At 28.8% G+C, this 17,244-nt stretch overlaps 1 protein-coding gene across 1 annotated transcript in view; it reads left to right on the forward strand.

The window, feature by feature from the left end:
* Positions 1-17,244, forward strand: part of LOC124366529 (zwei Ig domain protein zig-8-like) — a 42,707-nt gene that overhangs the window by 13,657 nt on the left and 11,806 nt on the right. The window contains exon 2 of the mRNA XM_046823120.1: positions 4,926-5,018. Coding sequence (XP_046679076.1) covers positions 4,958-5,018 — 61 coding nt within the window. The 5' untranslated portion in view covers positions 4,926-4,957. The remainder of the gene's footprint in view (positions 1-4,925; positions 5,019-17,244) is intronic.

Here is a 17,244-nt window from a genome sequence, read left to right on the forward strand (position 1 = left end):
ATATTTAAAAAATTTACAGCTGCAGTGTATCAATAATCTGAACAAACCAGGTTTTTAAAAATTACCTGATTAATACGTAGGTAAAATTTGTATTTGTATATACTAAAGACTAAAAATATCAATTTAACAGATAAATTTTAAAAAAGATAGTAAAGATCCAATATTTGGTTGTACTTAAATATATATTAACAATAACCACACAACTAGTCTGAAGTAAATAAGTATGGAATGTCTTATTAAATACAATCCAATGGCGCTCAGTTTTCCAGGGCTTTTAGGTTTTATAAATCAAAATTAATGTTTAAATTGGACAAATGTATAAACTTCAAACAAGCTATGTATGTTACTTAGCATATTGATGTATTCTCATATGATTAGGCGATCGGAAAACTAACAATATGAAATTGCCTGTGCCTTACTAAAAGCATTTGTTCTTATTATTATTAGATACTATTAAATTATTTAATGGACATTGCAAGAGAAATGTTAATACTCCACCTTTTATGATGATATACGGCTAGCATTATGTAGCATTCGAATTCGTAACGTCCAATTTATGCTTGGCTGTTAATTTAAGTGCTATATTGATGATAAAATATTATCATTAATTCTTTTTGTGTTTTCTTCTGCAATCTTTTTATTACATAAGTACTTTAAGATAGTTTGAAACTACTTTTTCAACAGTTATTACAACTACTTCATTACAAACACTGTTTTTACAACTCTAAAAGAATATATGTAAATTTAAATAAATACTATTGACAATCAATGTCGGGTGTTGAAAATATTTTGACAACTCCTAGTGTCGAGAGCTTATCAACTCCATGATTATAGTTGAATTTAGAGACATCAATATTTTGTGGGGTAAAAAATATTTTATTTCCTGTAAAATATTTTGTTTTTTTCCTCAATAACTTTATTAGACTACATTTGTAACTATTATTCCTAAGAAGATATATAAAGTCCTTGAAGAAAATTAAATCATTGCCTAATGAATTATGGCATTCGTCGAGTGTATAGGTTTACGCGTATGGTATGAATTAATTACACAATAACTAATTGGTGTAGTTTACTAATTGCTAATTGCTGTTACGTATGCGATGGAGGCGCCAGTTGAGTGTATTAATTAGCTTTTAGGCAAGTACCTTTTATTATGTCTCAAAAGCAATGTTACCTACCATTATTATCCTAAATAGTGTGCAAGAAATTTAAATTCTGCTTAATAATTGAAAACTTTTAACAAGGAAATACATTTGTCACCTTCTTTTGACAAAAATTAAATCATGTTTGGATATATGCTAAAAAGTCATAAATGGATCCAACAATTTTTCCTGTATATATATATATATATATATATATATATATATATTAAATATTTAAAATACGTGTGAAAGAATTCAAGTATTGGAATTTTTCACGCCAAACATCTCCCATATTTAATTTTTTACATTGTTGTACAACTAATGCTTAAGTTAAGCATTGAGGTACAAGGAAATGTATTTATTATAACTGCTTCTAAGTAATTTAATATATCTCACTTCATAGCATATAATGAGTATTATCATTGTACGGATACGTAATGTAAAAAAAATACTTAAATTTAAATAGCACGTGTTATTACTTCTGTAAATGTCATCTCTATTTTGAATAGAAATATATTGTAAAGCAAGATTTTTTCAAACATAAATTTCTGAACACAAAACAGTTATCAACATGACTTTATTAATGTTTCATGCAATGAACTAAGGACTTAAAACAGTGTTACTTGCACTGATAAATGTAAAATTATAAATATATATATTGTAATCGTTTGATATCCGAGCCACATAATTTAATAACAATTCGGGAATTTACATAGTTACCAGGGCTCAGCAGTGGGATATATTCTGTTAATAAGCCAAGTGTAAAATATGTTACAGACTTCGAGTTTAATTAACCGAGAGGAGAGGCTGCGGTTTCAACTACGCCTCTGTCAAGATCTGTATTTGTAAGTGGTGTAATATTATTCATGTTCGGCAAAGCGTATGTAATCTTATAATATACTGTAATATCAAGTAATGTCTCTGAGATTCATTACTTAATAAAGGATGAAGTATTTAAAAACAAGAATGCAGTTAAGGCTCCTGCTGATTTTGTTTTTATTAGAATTAGGAATAACATATTTTACCAATTATATTTATTATATTACCTATACATGATCAATTAATGTTTTAGAAGACGACCGTGAAACAATTGTATAAGTCACATTTAAAACTATGTATGAAAAGCTTTTTAAATGTAAAAAATAGCTTATAATCGCTATTTGGTAAATTAATTTTAGATCCTTATTACTTATTTACAAAAAAACTAAAAATAGCCTAAAATAGCAAAAATATTATTATGTAAATGATTTAAACGTAAAAAAACTAATAGATAACATGAGTAGCACAATCTGTTAGCAGTAAATAATATGCGATGACGACATGCTTGTAAGGCGTTGCTAGTTGTTAAACATTTGAAAGGGGCAAGTCAAGAAAATTCACCAAGAGTATAAGTAGAATTATCCACTAATATAGTACAGGTGTCAGCTGACTCACTATATTTAGTACTGAGCCAATGAAAACCATCGTGTCATGGCTTCAGCTTATTATCATAGCCAACTGTAATCCTATTATTATTATCAATTCCAAAGCTTGTGGCGTTGTTTAAATGGTTGTTACTCAATCATAGAAATAGTAATCAACAGATTTTACGAAATATTAAATTACCAAGTTAAATAAATAAACAAAAAGGCTTGTTTTTATCCCACGATGTCACTCACAAATACTCTTAATAAAAGATAATTGATATAATGTTAATAGAGACAATATATTTGAAAGTTGATAGAACCAAGGAACACTACACCTTACAAGGAACCAATACTATTTACTCGCATTTGTAAATATCACCTTCGATAGAATAATAGTTATTTAGTGTTTTTTTATTTATAATAGATGGCAACATTATGATTTAATACTAGTTAGCTTATTCTATACAATTCTGGGATTATCCTTATGAAATAAACATTTTAATGTGGATCCACATAGCATAATTTGTGTCCTTTCACGTCCTGGAAGAGCACATTTAGAGTAGCTGAAGAAGAAAAATGGAGAAGCCCAAAACTCAGATTCATTCATTCATATATAATATAAAAGACGGACGCACAGATAATCATATAGAAATGAAAGTTTTCCAGTATAGTAATAGGCTTTGGTAACGTTCAGCTAATTACTAGAAATTAGATACAATTAAGGTACTCATGGGCTCTCTTTACATGATTATAATAGTTACGTTTAAATTTTCTTGAAATATGTGTTAAATGTATTTAAAACGGCAATTATGCATTTTCTCTTGTACGTATATTCACTTATCAAAAGATTTAACTAAATACTTACATGGAGTCTTATCCAAAATTGTTGCGCCACATGTGGTATGTAATTTAATTAGTAAACTCAAAAATAATAAAAGGTGTATGAGCACTGAATATACTAAAAAAAAAAGCACTAATAATAATATTGAAGATGAACAAAGTGAAAATCCGGAGACAATTCCACAGCAATTTTACCTTGAGAAAAATAATAGGTCACAATCCTTTAGCGGATTCCAGCGGTTCACTTACTTTTCCTTTGTAACCTGAGAACAAAATTAACGAGCCCCGTTACTTCGCAAATAGTTCAGTTAACATACATCACGAAATTAGGAAACCTTGAGTTACAGCGTATACGTGAGCATCTGCGGCCAAACTTTACCTAATAATGTATCAACATATTTATTATAACTCATCATATATTAATAAGAATAATAAACAATACGAATCATTCCTGAGAGGCTTCAATACCTTATATTTTGGTTATCTTTTGTTTAACTAATTAAGAAGAAATTCTGTGTTAATAACTAGAATTGATCTATCAACATTGATTGAAAAAATAAGAACGTTTCAAACAAAGTTATGACACAATTAGACCACCAAATAAATAAGAAAGATTGACTTCGCCACAAAGGCTGAGCAATGTTGAGTGCACTACTTTCAGTTGTTAACACGTAAAACCTAATTGGACTATCGTAAGGATTCCTTTTTCTTTTTAATTTATATCTATTACTTTATTGATAACTTTATGGGAACAAAATTATACTTTAAGTTCAACAACATTTAACCTTTAATAACTTTTACGAATTCCATCGTACTTAGTAATTCTTATATCATCAACGGAAAACCGTATAATACTAAAGTTCTCCCAACTCCGTTTCTTCGTGAAAATTTAAATTCCTAATCTAATTACTCTGATGTTACTCTCGATTTATTTATATTTTTAGACATAATGATAGTCATTGGTAAGGTTACTTTGAGCAAACATGCAACAACTTACAGTTATTAGAAATTTATTAAATTTTTAAGTAATTTCCAGACAGTATTGTATACACTAGCAATTAAGATGATATGGCTCTCGTTTGTTAATGGTTAAATAAAAACATTTTTGGAATATTAATATATATTCTTTCACTGAACTACTTTTATAATGGAAGTGACAGTTTTCCACTTTCACCATTTTCGATAAAGTCAGTATAGCAAACTTGTACGCAATGATAAGGAATTATTATAATTTGTTAAACTTATCAGTATATGATTATGAAGAGAAGATATTTAACTGTTTTAGAAGATACAAAAAAGGTTGGTAATAATATTTTATCCTGTTGAAATTATGTGCTTTTCAGACAGCATCAGCATACTTCCTCATGTTCAAATAGATATTCACTAATAATGTTGTAATTCATAATTCCCAGCAATTAATAAAACATTATTAATAAGTGAATTAAATCCCTTACTATACATTGAAATATTATTTTTAATTCTAAAGAAATTAATCGAACTTACGTATTTTTATATAAGACTCTTTTGTTTGTTTCAGGTCCTAAAAACCTCCCAGGATGATGTAGCGCCATGTTTTTGTTTCTCGTAGTAATGTCCTTATTCCGGCAGTTGTCCTGCGAAACCGAACCTGGTGAGAGTCTAAAGTATTTAAATATAAAATTGAATTACTATAATCCTATTTTTTTATGCTATGGAATGCAAACTAAGATAAGTATTAGTATTAGACTTAACAGTATATTAATAGATTTCGTAAAAGGTGAGTGGAATACTTTTTTGTAGTATTTAATATATCATTAAAACAATGAAATATTTAATTATGCCGCTTATCGCTTATCCTGAAACATTATATAGGAACAAAATGCCATCTTTTATATATCCTATTGGTTTTCAAAATAATTCATACTTTAAGTAATTTTTCCAATACCTGAAATGAAGGCCTTAAAAGGAACAAAAAAGTAAAATTTCTAGGAACTAAAGGTAATGAAAATAAGCGACATGAAAAGGGTAGTGGTAAGGTTTTCTTAAAGAATTGTCAGCGCTTGACGTACTATTATGGCTGACATTATAGCCGGCAGCAAGTGAGTTTCGTAGTCAGAAAGAAAATTATAGCCAGCTATTGCCTGTTCTACTCAATATACTTCAATATAAGTCAGTATGTGAAATCAAAGCAAGTGTTGGTGAGAACATAGATGTTGAATATTTATCGAACATCTCATGGTTTTTCTTATATGGTGTATTCGTATAAGTATAAAAAACCTATCTTGTGGGATATACTACGTATTAAAATGTACGTATAAATATATGTGAGAATTTTAGAAAATTTAAACAAAACTGTTATTTTTATGGTATATTTTACTTTAAGAAAGTGATTAAAAAATGCATAATTAAAAAATGTACATCAGTTTTTAGTTACAAATGTTTAATAATATTGTATTACTGATATATTAAGCACAAATAGGTATAGAATATTAATTGTTTAAATAATGGATTTGGAAACTTCTTTAGCAAAGTAATTGATGTCTTAATATCACTATTTATAACAGTTATAATACAAATGATAACTTTTATGAATTATTATTTTCTTTATTTCAAACTTGTTACTAATCATAAACAGTTTGATGGGATAATAGGCTTTCAGACGTTTGGTATTTTTTATGATACAAAATGTATAAAGCTAAGTTAATAAATCTGCAAAGTGACATTTTTACTTGAAAGTTTTCATGAAGTTTAATTTATGTTTATACAAAATGTAGAATTTTATGGTAATACGTTTCACTACAATGAAATAATACACTTTAAACACAATGATATGCAATCATATAAAACTTTAACGTGTAAAATAATAATACAACTATTTAAATTAAATAAGCCATAGGCAGTCTTTCATGCAACCTAACTTGTTGTGGAGTATTCCTATTTTGATGCATAATAATTACGTTAAAAAAAGAAATTACGGAAAACTTTGTTCCTTGTAACTTCTTGTGGTGGTATACGGTAACGTCTAAAGGTTGGGACACATATAACCGCACCGTGCCCGACATGTGAGTCGGCCGAGTATCGGTGCGGGCTCGGCTCGGTTACCGTGATGCCACACATGTCCGTATGCAGTCCGAGCGCAACAATCTCACTGTTTGTACTAGAGCATGTTTCATTTGAATTCGAAGTGACAGATACTTAAAAAATATTCGGAAGATTAAGTATTGCTTAAGATAATTGTTAATTTCATTGTTGTTATTTTTATTAATCGCTGTGGTGAATGTAATATTGCAATGCTACAGTAAAGCTTTGTACAATCAGCTAGTATATAAAATTTGTAAATATCTTTATCTTGGTTATATTTTTATCCCTATAATTCTTGTTCATTGTGTTTCATTGCAGTGAATTTTGGTCAAATACACTATAAACAGTATATTTGGTGTTTTTTGTATTAAACCCGAAAGCTATAGAGTTTGCCATGTTGCAAGCCCGTTTATAATAATTTGTAAAACATAGTAAATATTTGTAATATATATACTGGAGAACATACAAAAAAACAGATTTTACCAAATGTTTTTCTTTTATAGCTCCGAGGACAAATAATTTATTGCCAGAATTAGTCAAAAATAGTAGAAACATAAATATATTTTCTAAAAAAATTAGAGTAGCCTATGGTTGATCGGTCAAAATAGTATTGAGTATATGTTTAAGATAATAAATTAGTGTATGGTTAGTCTTGTCTGCTAAGTTATAATAATATTTAAATAGACACGTTAGAGCATTATAAAATAATTATTTATAATATAATATTTAACGTTACATGTGTAAAGCCTAATATTTGAATTAATTGTAAATCATGCATAAATCCTTTTTGTTTAATACATCACACTAGTTATACTAAATTTAAACTTTGAAACGTAATATTACATTATTTACTACATAAGCTACAATAACTCATTTTTATCATTTTATTCTTGCTCGATTCCGCTATTTTTATTTTGTACCCTTTTTGTATATAGTATCCCCAACACAGGCACAGCCTCTTATGGGGTACCTACATTTCCCTTATTTTGTAAATCTATTGGCCTAATTATTAGTTTAAAAAAAGAAAGAAAAATTTAAAAGGATGTAACCTACTTTTTTATATTTTATTACTCTAAGTAAATAAATTAGAAATAAAGTAAGTAGAAAACATTTTTTTTGTATTTGTTATTTACTGCTATTTTAAATACATTATGTTATAGTATTATTTATTACTAAGCACTGGTAATAATATTTATTTGTAATATTCAGTTTGTTATCAGTGAGATTGCACAATAAGAAAATATGACTAGTTTACTCTAAGGTAAGAAAATGTAACACTTTTAATAATAAATATGATTTTGTACGCGAACACAGGATGTAGCGTTAGTAGGCTATACTAAATAATTCACTAAAATAGAACGTGTAGACTACTTAAATAGTTTTAAAAAGAAGAACGCAACAGTAAACAACATATGATGCCGCTCGTAGACCGCACCGTGCCCGTCAAAATTCAAACTAAACATATCGGTGACGGTGCGGCCACGACGGTCTGGTGTCGGTGCGGACATGTGTGGACTTGCAGGTTGAAAACTGCGCTGCAATTCTTTCACCGTATGACGGCCAGCATACGGCCGACTGACGTGTCGGGCGCGGTGCGGTTATGTGTGTCCCAACCTTTATACAAACATTAGCTTATGTATTGCAAGATGTGTCATCCGCTAGAGCAAGGCTCAAAGCTCAATAAGCTCAATTACACTCATAAATAGCTCACACTTTTTTTGGCCAAAGTGTAAACAATATAAGTATAAACATTAATTATAAATGTTTCCAAGTCTTGAATGTAATGTCCAAACTTAAGTAAATATTGTCTGCTGGAAAAATTATATACCTTGATGACACAATCCAAATGTTTATAGACATATTCAAAAACGTTTAGATTTAAGATTGCTATACTGTTTGGTAACTTTCCATTGTATATGTTGATTTAGATTTGAGATAAAAAAATTTTATATCATGTTGTTCTTTACGCTTTCTTCTGGCATTTACACCTCCGTATAATGTTTGTAACGATTATGGAAGTTGGACCGAAGGGGAAGCCATGTTGCGTGAAAGAAGATCACGAACTCAAGTGTAACTAAATTCCTGATGTAAGTTTAAGATGAACATTAACTAAACTGTTTTGAAGCCAGTTGGATTGTTAGACGAGTTACAGGATGCCTAACGATTGATTAGACAAAATCCTAAAACAAAGATTTATGACTTTAATAGCTTTGAAACTGAATCATCTTAGTTCATTATATATATATATATATATATATATATATATATAAGTAGATATGAATATGCCGATTCTGGCTCACTTTTGGGACAGTCAGAAAATCAATGTAAAATACTGTCCATTGAACCATAAACAAATCTAAGAAATCTAACAGGAAACCACGAATGGAAAATAACCGAATCTATAGCTGTTTTACTGTTCATTGTAGGCTTCTACATTTATAAGCTGTTTTAATGAAAAAATCCAGAAATATTAATGAAAAATCTTTATTCTACAAAGTTAATTGTAACACAGTCTTTATCTTTAATAGTCTTCTTTCCAGTAACAACCAAGTGTAATTTTTCATTTTTATTCAATTCTTTAATCTTTTTTTCATCCAAAACAGTCAAAAATCTGTTCGGTAAGTGTACTTTATAATCTTCCAACTCGGCAATTATTGTAAACCCGAATTTATCTTTCATTTTCTCCAGATTCAAAATTTTGTATTTCTTATTTTCTTCTAATTCTATTAATCTCTTGTATTCTTTGTACTTTAAATCACCAACCTTATTCAACTCTTGTAACAGCGCCATTTACATAGAAAAAAATTAATACTTCTACACTTTTAAGGTGAAAAATCAAAACTATACTTCCAAAATACACAAAAAAAACCGGGGTTTTGACCCTAAAAACACGGTTTTTTAGGGTCAAAACCACAGCTCTTAAGGTGCATATACTAGAGTTTTTTGAAAAATCCTGAAAATCTACTGAATTTCTCTAATTATTGCGAATTTTTAGCTTTACAGTTGATAATGTGAACGATATTTCTCGAAAATTCTGTTGTAAATATATTAAAATCTTAATGAAAAATCTTAGAAAAGTTAAAGAAAAAAATATTGAAAAAATAGTATTATAGAATTTAAATTACCCCCTACAAACCAATATAGTAATAAAAGTACTTTTATTACTATAACTATACTATTTTTTCAATAATTTTAAGTCTTAGTTTACAGATTTTTCTATAATAAATAGAAGAATCTACAGCTGTTTTACTACAATTTGTGTAAAATTCTAGTAAAATTCTCCACTTTTCAAAGTGTTAGTTAAACAAATTTTTCTTCTTTAAATAGAAGAATCAAAGGCTGTTTAACCATAAATTGTGCTGATTTTTATCAAATTTTGATAAAAATCCTTAGAAATCTACTGAATTATTGCTATTTTTCAGCTTAATAAAAAGATATTTCACTAAATAGTAAAACTTGGCACATTCAAATTTTCCCTATTTAAATGGAGAGGAAAAAGATATCCTGCCCGTACTGCAAAAAAGATGTTTTCGAACATCATTTTAACCGACATTATAAGTCAAAAAATCATCTAAAAAATAAAGAACTTTATGAGAAAGAACTAAATTATTTGAGGAATTGGGCTAAAGAAAATCAAATTGTCGATCATGAAAAGATGTACAATATAGAAAAATTGCGTGAACTAAAGAAAAATTTTAAGGAAATTAAAAAAGATCTCAATCTATTTAAAGATGAAAAAATTCAATCAATCGCTGAGAAATTGTCCATTGAAACAAACGATAAAACTAAGTCTGAAATGATCGAAGAAATTGATAAAACTCTTAAAGTAAAATCCGAAAATATCATTGATGTAGAAGTTTTATCCTCAATACACGGTCTTTTCAAGCAATACATTTTAACAAACTTGAACGACAATTCCATGTCAATTTACAAATATCTATCAATTATGAGGCCAGAAATTAAAAGTTTAATAGAAAAATTTCAAGAAAATGTTAAAAATAGTAAAGGATATCTCTCTTTGGAATGCGAATACGAAAGAACTTTAGTGAACGGTGAAACACAAACGTGTCCAATGTACTTTACTATAAAAGCAGACGAGATCTTTGACATAAACGACTTTATTACTAAGCAATTTAATAAATTAACACATCGAGAACAAACGAATAATCCAAATAAAGGTTCCGGATGGACATTAAAACGCTGCAAACAACTAGTTTTGAGCCTTAACAAACACGAATTTATGAACGCAGGATCATATATCGATTTACTAAAGAAAATCAAAGATAAAAAAGCTTGTATAAATATAAAAAATAAAGATGATTATTGCTTTATTTATTCTATCCGATGTGCTATTGAAAAACCTGAAAAGAATGCTGATAGAGCAAAACAATACGAACAATTTGTAAATGACGAGATATTTTCAGGTTTCGAGTATCCAATGTCCTTAAAAGATATACAATCATTTGAAAAACGAAGTTACAATTCTAAGTACAAGTATCCGAAAATGTCAATAAATATCTACAGTTATGATGAGAAATTTAACATTGTTCCGTTGCAAATTTCTGAAAAATATGATGCAGAATTAAATATTGATCTACTGTATGTAAAACAAGAAGACAAATCTCATTTTGTTTTGATAACCGATTTAAGTAGGTTAGTGAGTTCTCAAATATCCAAACATGGACATAAAAATTTTCTATGTAGGAGATGTTTAAGCCATTTCTACAAATCTGTAGATTTAGCAGACCATTTAGAAATTTGTAAAAATCACGAAGTTTGTAAGCCAATTATGCCATTTCCAGGTCAAACAACTAAATTTACTAATTATCAAAAGAAGTTTAGCCATCCGTACGTTATTTATATGGATTTTGAAAGCATATTAGAGAAGATTCCCACATGCAAAAACAATCCGCAAAAATCGATCACAACCAAGATTCAGAAGCACATTCCATATGGTTTTACTCTATACTTAGTGTCTAATGTGACCAATCGTATGTACAAGCCGATATGTTATCGAGCAAAAAATGAAGAAGATTTGCCAAATGTTCCTGCAAAATTGTTTGAAGAACTTAATAAATTATCGAAATACATAGCTAAAAAGTATAATTCTAAGAATAAAATACCTATGAAATTGACCGAAGAAGAAGAAATTGCATATCAAAATTCAAATCTTTGCCATATTTGTGAATGTGAGGGTTTTGATAATCAAACAAGAAAAAAAGTACGAGATCATTGTCATTTAACAGGTAAATTTAGAGGTTCAGCTCATTTATCTTGTAACTTGAATCTCAAATTTCCTCAGAATATTCCAGTTTTCTGTCACAATATGTCAAGTTATGATACTCATTTGTACGTAAAAGAGTTGGCAAAACAGTATGGTAATGTTGATTTGATTGCAAACACCGATGAGAAATATATAAATTATTCAGTAAATTCAGGATATGGATATGAGTTTGAAGATGATAAACCTAGAAAATTCATCAAGTTTTCTTTCGTAGACACGTTCAGATTTATGGCATCGTCTATAGAAAAGTTAGCTAAAAATCTAAAGAGAGAAGACTTCAAACATACAAATCATTTTATACAAGATGGAAGAATATTGAATGAGATAATAGAAAGACAGCCAAATGACGACGACGAGATTTTTAAAATTCTATCTGGAAAAGGAATATTTCCCTATGAATTTATCGATAGTATTGAAAAACTTGATTACACAGAAGAATTGAGAATTCAAGATTTCTATTCACTTTTGACAGACGAGAGCATATCTGAGAAAGATTTTCAACACTACTTAAATGTATGGAACAAATTAAAAGTAAAAAATCTAGGAAATTACTCCGATCTCTATAACATTCAAGATGTTCTATTGCTCGCTGATATCTTTGAAAATTTCAGAAACATTTGTTTGAATTGCTATAAGCTTGATCCAGCACACTATCTAACAGCTCCCAGTCTTGCATGGGATGCTATGTTAAAATTAACGAATATAGAATTACAATTAATTAGTGATTATAATATGTATTTGATCATCGAAAAAGGTATTCGCGGAGGCATTTCTCAGTGTATTAAACGATATGTGAAAGCAAATAACAAATATTTAAAAGATTTTGATAAGACAAAGCCCGAAAACTATCTGTTGTACGTCGATGCTAATAACCTTTATGGGTATGGCCTAATGCAAAATTTACCATATAACGAAATCAAGTGGATGGATCCTAAAACGTATACAACTGCAGAATGGCAAGAAACAATTTTAGAACTTACAGGAGAAGAAGATTATGGATATATTTTAGAAGTTGATCTTGAATATCCAACAAATTTGCATGAACATCACAAAGATTTACCTCTTGCTCCAGAACATTATAACAACAAACTTTGCACAACTCTACTGGATAAAACTGAATACGTTGTTCATTCGAGAAATTTGAAGTTCTATTTGGAACAAGGTATGATTTTGAAACATGTGAATAGAGTTATTGCATTCGATCAGAAGCCTTTTATGAAAGATTACATTGATTTTAACACAAACATGAGAACCAAAGCTACAAGCGACTTTGAGAAAGATTTTTACAAGCTGATGAACAACTCTGTTTTTGGAAAATCTATGGAAAATGTGAGAAACAGATGTGATATTAGACTAGGAAATGAAGAATTTTCAATGAAACAAGCTAAGAAAACAAATTTCAAATGCTTTAACATCTTTGACGACAACTGTATAGCGAGTCACATGTACAAACAAAAGGTTAAATTTAACAAACCGATTTACATAGGATTTTCAGTTCTCGACCTCTCAAAATTGCTAATGTACGAGTTTTATTACAACAAATTAAAGAAGTTTGATCCAGATTTGAATCTGTGTTACATGGATACAGACAGTTATTTTCTAGAATTGAAACGAGATCCTTTTAAAATTATTAAAGAAAATATAGATGACTTTGATACAAGTGATTATCCAAAAGATCATGAATGTTTCACTACTAAAAATAAGAAGGTAATAGGGAAATTCAAAGATGAGTTAAATGGCGAAATCTTAGAAGAATTTTGTGGTTTAAGGTCTAAGATGTACTCGTACAAATATCTAGATAAAAACCCAGTTAGGTGTAAAGGAATTAAGAGAAGCGTTGTAAATAAAACAATAAATATCGAAAACTTGAAGAAATGTTTGTTCGAAGATAAAGAAGAATTTAGGGAGATGACTGTAATAAAAAGCTATAAACATGAATTGTATACCATCACTATAAACAAGCTGGCACTGAACGCTAAAGATGATAAGAGAATTGTCCTAGAAAATAAGATCGATACAGTACCGTATGGATATAAAGGCGAAGCAAAATCTGATATATTAGACGAATTAAATAAACTTGGAAACTTTGAAAATTGAGAAATAACCGGAAGTTTTTACGAATATGAATTGAAAAAGTCAAAGCTGTAATTTTTCTATATAAATGGAGGCCCAAAAGAAATGTATAAAGTGTCAAGAATTTAAAGATTTGTCGAAGTTTTTTCAAGATAAGACTAGAAAAGATGGATTATGCTATTATTGTAAGGATTGTAATAAGAAATATAGAAAAGAATTATATGATAAAATGGAAAAATTAACTTTAGAAGAGAAAGAGTGCACACGGTGTAAAAAGGTTAAGAATATTTCAGAATTTTATAATCTCCATTATAGTAAAGACAACAAACAAGCATATTGTAAAGATTGTGCTAAAAAAATCTTTGCTAGACCAGTTCTTTGCGTATGCGGAAGAGAAATTCAACATTTCTATAGTCTTAAAAGACATTTACAAACAAACTATCATAATTCGAATGTTTAACATTTTCATCGTGTAATTTAGATATTCTATAAATCAGTCGAGATTCTGCCATATTTGTAGTAAAATGATTTCCGTTGTATAAAATATTCAAAGATTCTTTCATTTGGTTGTAGAGATTTATACTATTTGGATCTCCATGTCTTAATAAAATTTCCATTTCTGGGTAATCAATTTCAAGTTCTTTCAATCTTTTTGGTATTTCTCTCTTTTGAGCTCTAATAACGTAATAAGGCCATTCCCACATGTGATTCTTCTTAATTAACACAAAAACATGGTGTTTTTTCTTATCAAAATCTTTACAAACAAGATCTGGTTTCATTAAGTCAATTTTTACACTTTGTTTTGCAATTATTTCCGTTTTGATTTCATCTTTAATTTGCAAGTGCTTAACTTTGTCCTCTAAATATTTAATCTTGTTTTCAAGTTTGTACACACCAAATTTACGAATGCTTGGTAAAACATCTCTCGTAACCCATTGTTGAAAGCATTTGCTTCTATTTTATGAGATCTTAAAATTAACGAATAAAGTCCTGATTCATTAATGAAAATAGTATCTTTGTGAATATTTGCGAGGTGGCCCTCGAGGGCTACCTTATCTTTTAGATAAAAGTATTGAGATTTGTCACCTTCATCGACATTATTTCTAATCGCTTTTTCTGTATTGTTATATTCCAATATTTCTGCAACATCTTTAGCCTTAAACCAAAATTCATTATTTTCGTCAACAATTGTTAAAATTTCTTTATTATTGAATTTTAGTTGATTATTTCTTAGATCTATGACTGACTCCATTTAGATAGAAAAAAAATTTAACAAGCAATTATTATTTTGAGTTTAAAGGTCGAAAATAGTGTCTGGATGTAATTTTTGTAAGAGTCGCGATTCGATACCCTTGAAAGTTTAAAGGTAGTCTATTCAATAGACCCCCTTGATTCATGTCCGTTGCTTCGACAATCTTAAATAAATTGTTGTTTTACTCTCATTATTTAATAGATTTCCTTCAGAGTCTTGAATAGTTAGAACGATTTTTTGAATTCTTTTAATATTTTTTCTAATTGGAATATAATCGATTTCATTCGGTTTTTCACTGATTTTTGATCCATAAGCAACATTTGGGAAAAAAGTGTACAAAATTTCAGATTCTTTGTGTAAATGTTCGGTATGATTTTCAAAACTAGGTTCAACGAGATTGCAGTGCACTTCAATTACATCGAACGGTCTAAATTTTGGCGTTTTATTTCCTAAATATACCTGATTTGGCTCAATAGTTTCTTGAACAAACCCTAACAAATCTACAATAATTGCTGAAAACATTATTCTTACTGGTGATTTTATTTGAATTTTATTAGAGAGATAATTTTTTTGCATTTCAAACTTGTTTTCGTCAAAGTTTAAAGATTTATCTGATTGTTTGAATGTTTTCAGATAATTTTTAAGGGAATTTTTTATTTGATCGAAAGTATAATATCCTTTGTTTAAACCATAATATTTTGTTATGTTCTTCTCACTAAATCCTATACAATAAGGAGAACTTTCACTAATATTTATTACAAAATTGTCAGAATAAAAACCGCTTAAACCGATAAAATAATTTGATTCTTCCTCTAAGTGTATAGGATGTTCCAAGTTTAAAACTAATTTAGAGCTTTCTGAAGTCAACTTGAACAGCTTCATTTTAGCTATTTAAATGGAGAAATTTTTAAAGCAAAAAGATCAGATAAAACTTCAAACGTTTGAAGAAAATAAGAAAGATCAACCAATCAGATTGTTAATTGTTGGTTCAAGTGGATGTGGAAAAACAACTTTATTATTGAATTTTATCTACAATAGGTTGATTCCTTATTCCAATTTGTATGTTTTTAGTAAATCTTTAGAACAAGACGCTTATAAAAAATTGCAAGAAAGATTTGAAAATATTGAGAAAAACTTAAGCAAAAAGGTATCACATTTTTATAATGCCTCTGAGGACATAGTTCCATTAAGCGAGTGTAAACCCAATTCGTTAATCGTTTTTGATGATTGTATTTTGGAAAATCAGGACGTTATTAAGGAATATTTCGTAATGTCTCGTCACAAAAACATATCTTGTATCTATCTTTCCCAATGCTTTTCAAAGGTTGATAAACAAGTTATAAGAAATAATCTGAATATGTTGTGTATTTTTAAGCAAGATGATCACTATTCGAGAAAGATTTACAACACTTATGTGGGATCTGATATGAGTTTTAACCAATTTAATGAGCTGTGTGATAAAATTTGGAAGGAAGACTACGGATTTTTAACTATTAATCTAACTTTGAAGCCTAAAAATGGTAAATATTTGAATAAATTTTCTAATATAAATGCTGCTCAGTGGTCTGGCAAATCTACTTGATAAAATATTTGTTACAATTATTTTTACATTATCTTTACTTTTTATTTACATTATGAAAACAACTGAAAAACGGTAAATCTGTTCACGTTTTTACGTTCCACGTTCACGTTTTTACGTTCCACGTTCACGTTTTTACGTTCCACGTTCACGTTTTACGTTCCACGTTTCGTGTTCCACGTTTCAAAATTTTCCTAAATAAATGGTGAACGTAACTTCTGAAGAAGCGAAAAAACTTGATCAAATCGAAAAGAAATTAATCAAAGAATTTAAAGAACAGATTCGAATTGATGAAGAAGAACAAGAACTTATTCAAAAAATTAATCAACCTGTAACTTCTGCAATAAAAAATGTTGAGGGCAAAATTGAAAATGTTTTAAGCGATAATCAAAATTTAATGAATTTGGTTCCAGTTGTACGACAATTTGCCGATATTTCGATTCCAGAATCTGAGTTTGAATTGCCAAAATTACCATCTTCAACACCATTTAGACCTCGAATCATTGAAGACTCTACCATAGTTGAACCAATAAGTCCTGGAACAACGGATATAATAATTGGTGAAATTGGTAAAAAATTCCTTCCTAGAGCGAAGGATGATAAATTTG

This window comes from Homalodisca vitripennis, chromosome 7 (assembly GCF_021130785.1).
Source record: "Homalodisca vitripennis isolate AUS2020 chromosome 7, UT_GWSS_2.1, whole genome shotgun sequence".
In the NCBI taxonomy this organism is placed as follows: Eukaryota; Metazoa; Arthropoda; class Insecta; order Hemiptera; family Cicadellidae; genus Homalodisca; species Homalodisca vitripennis.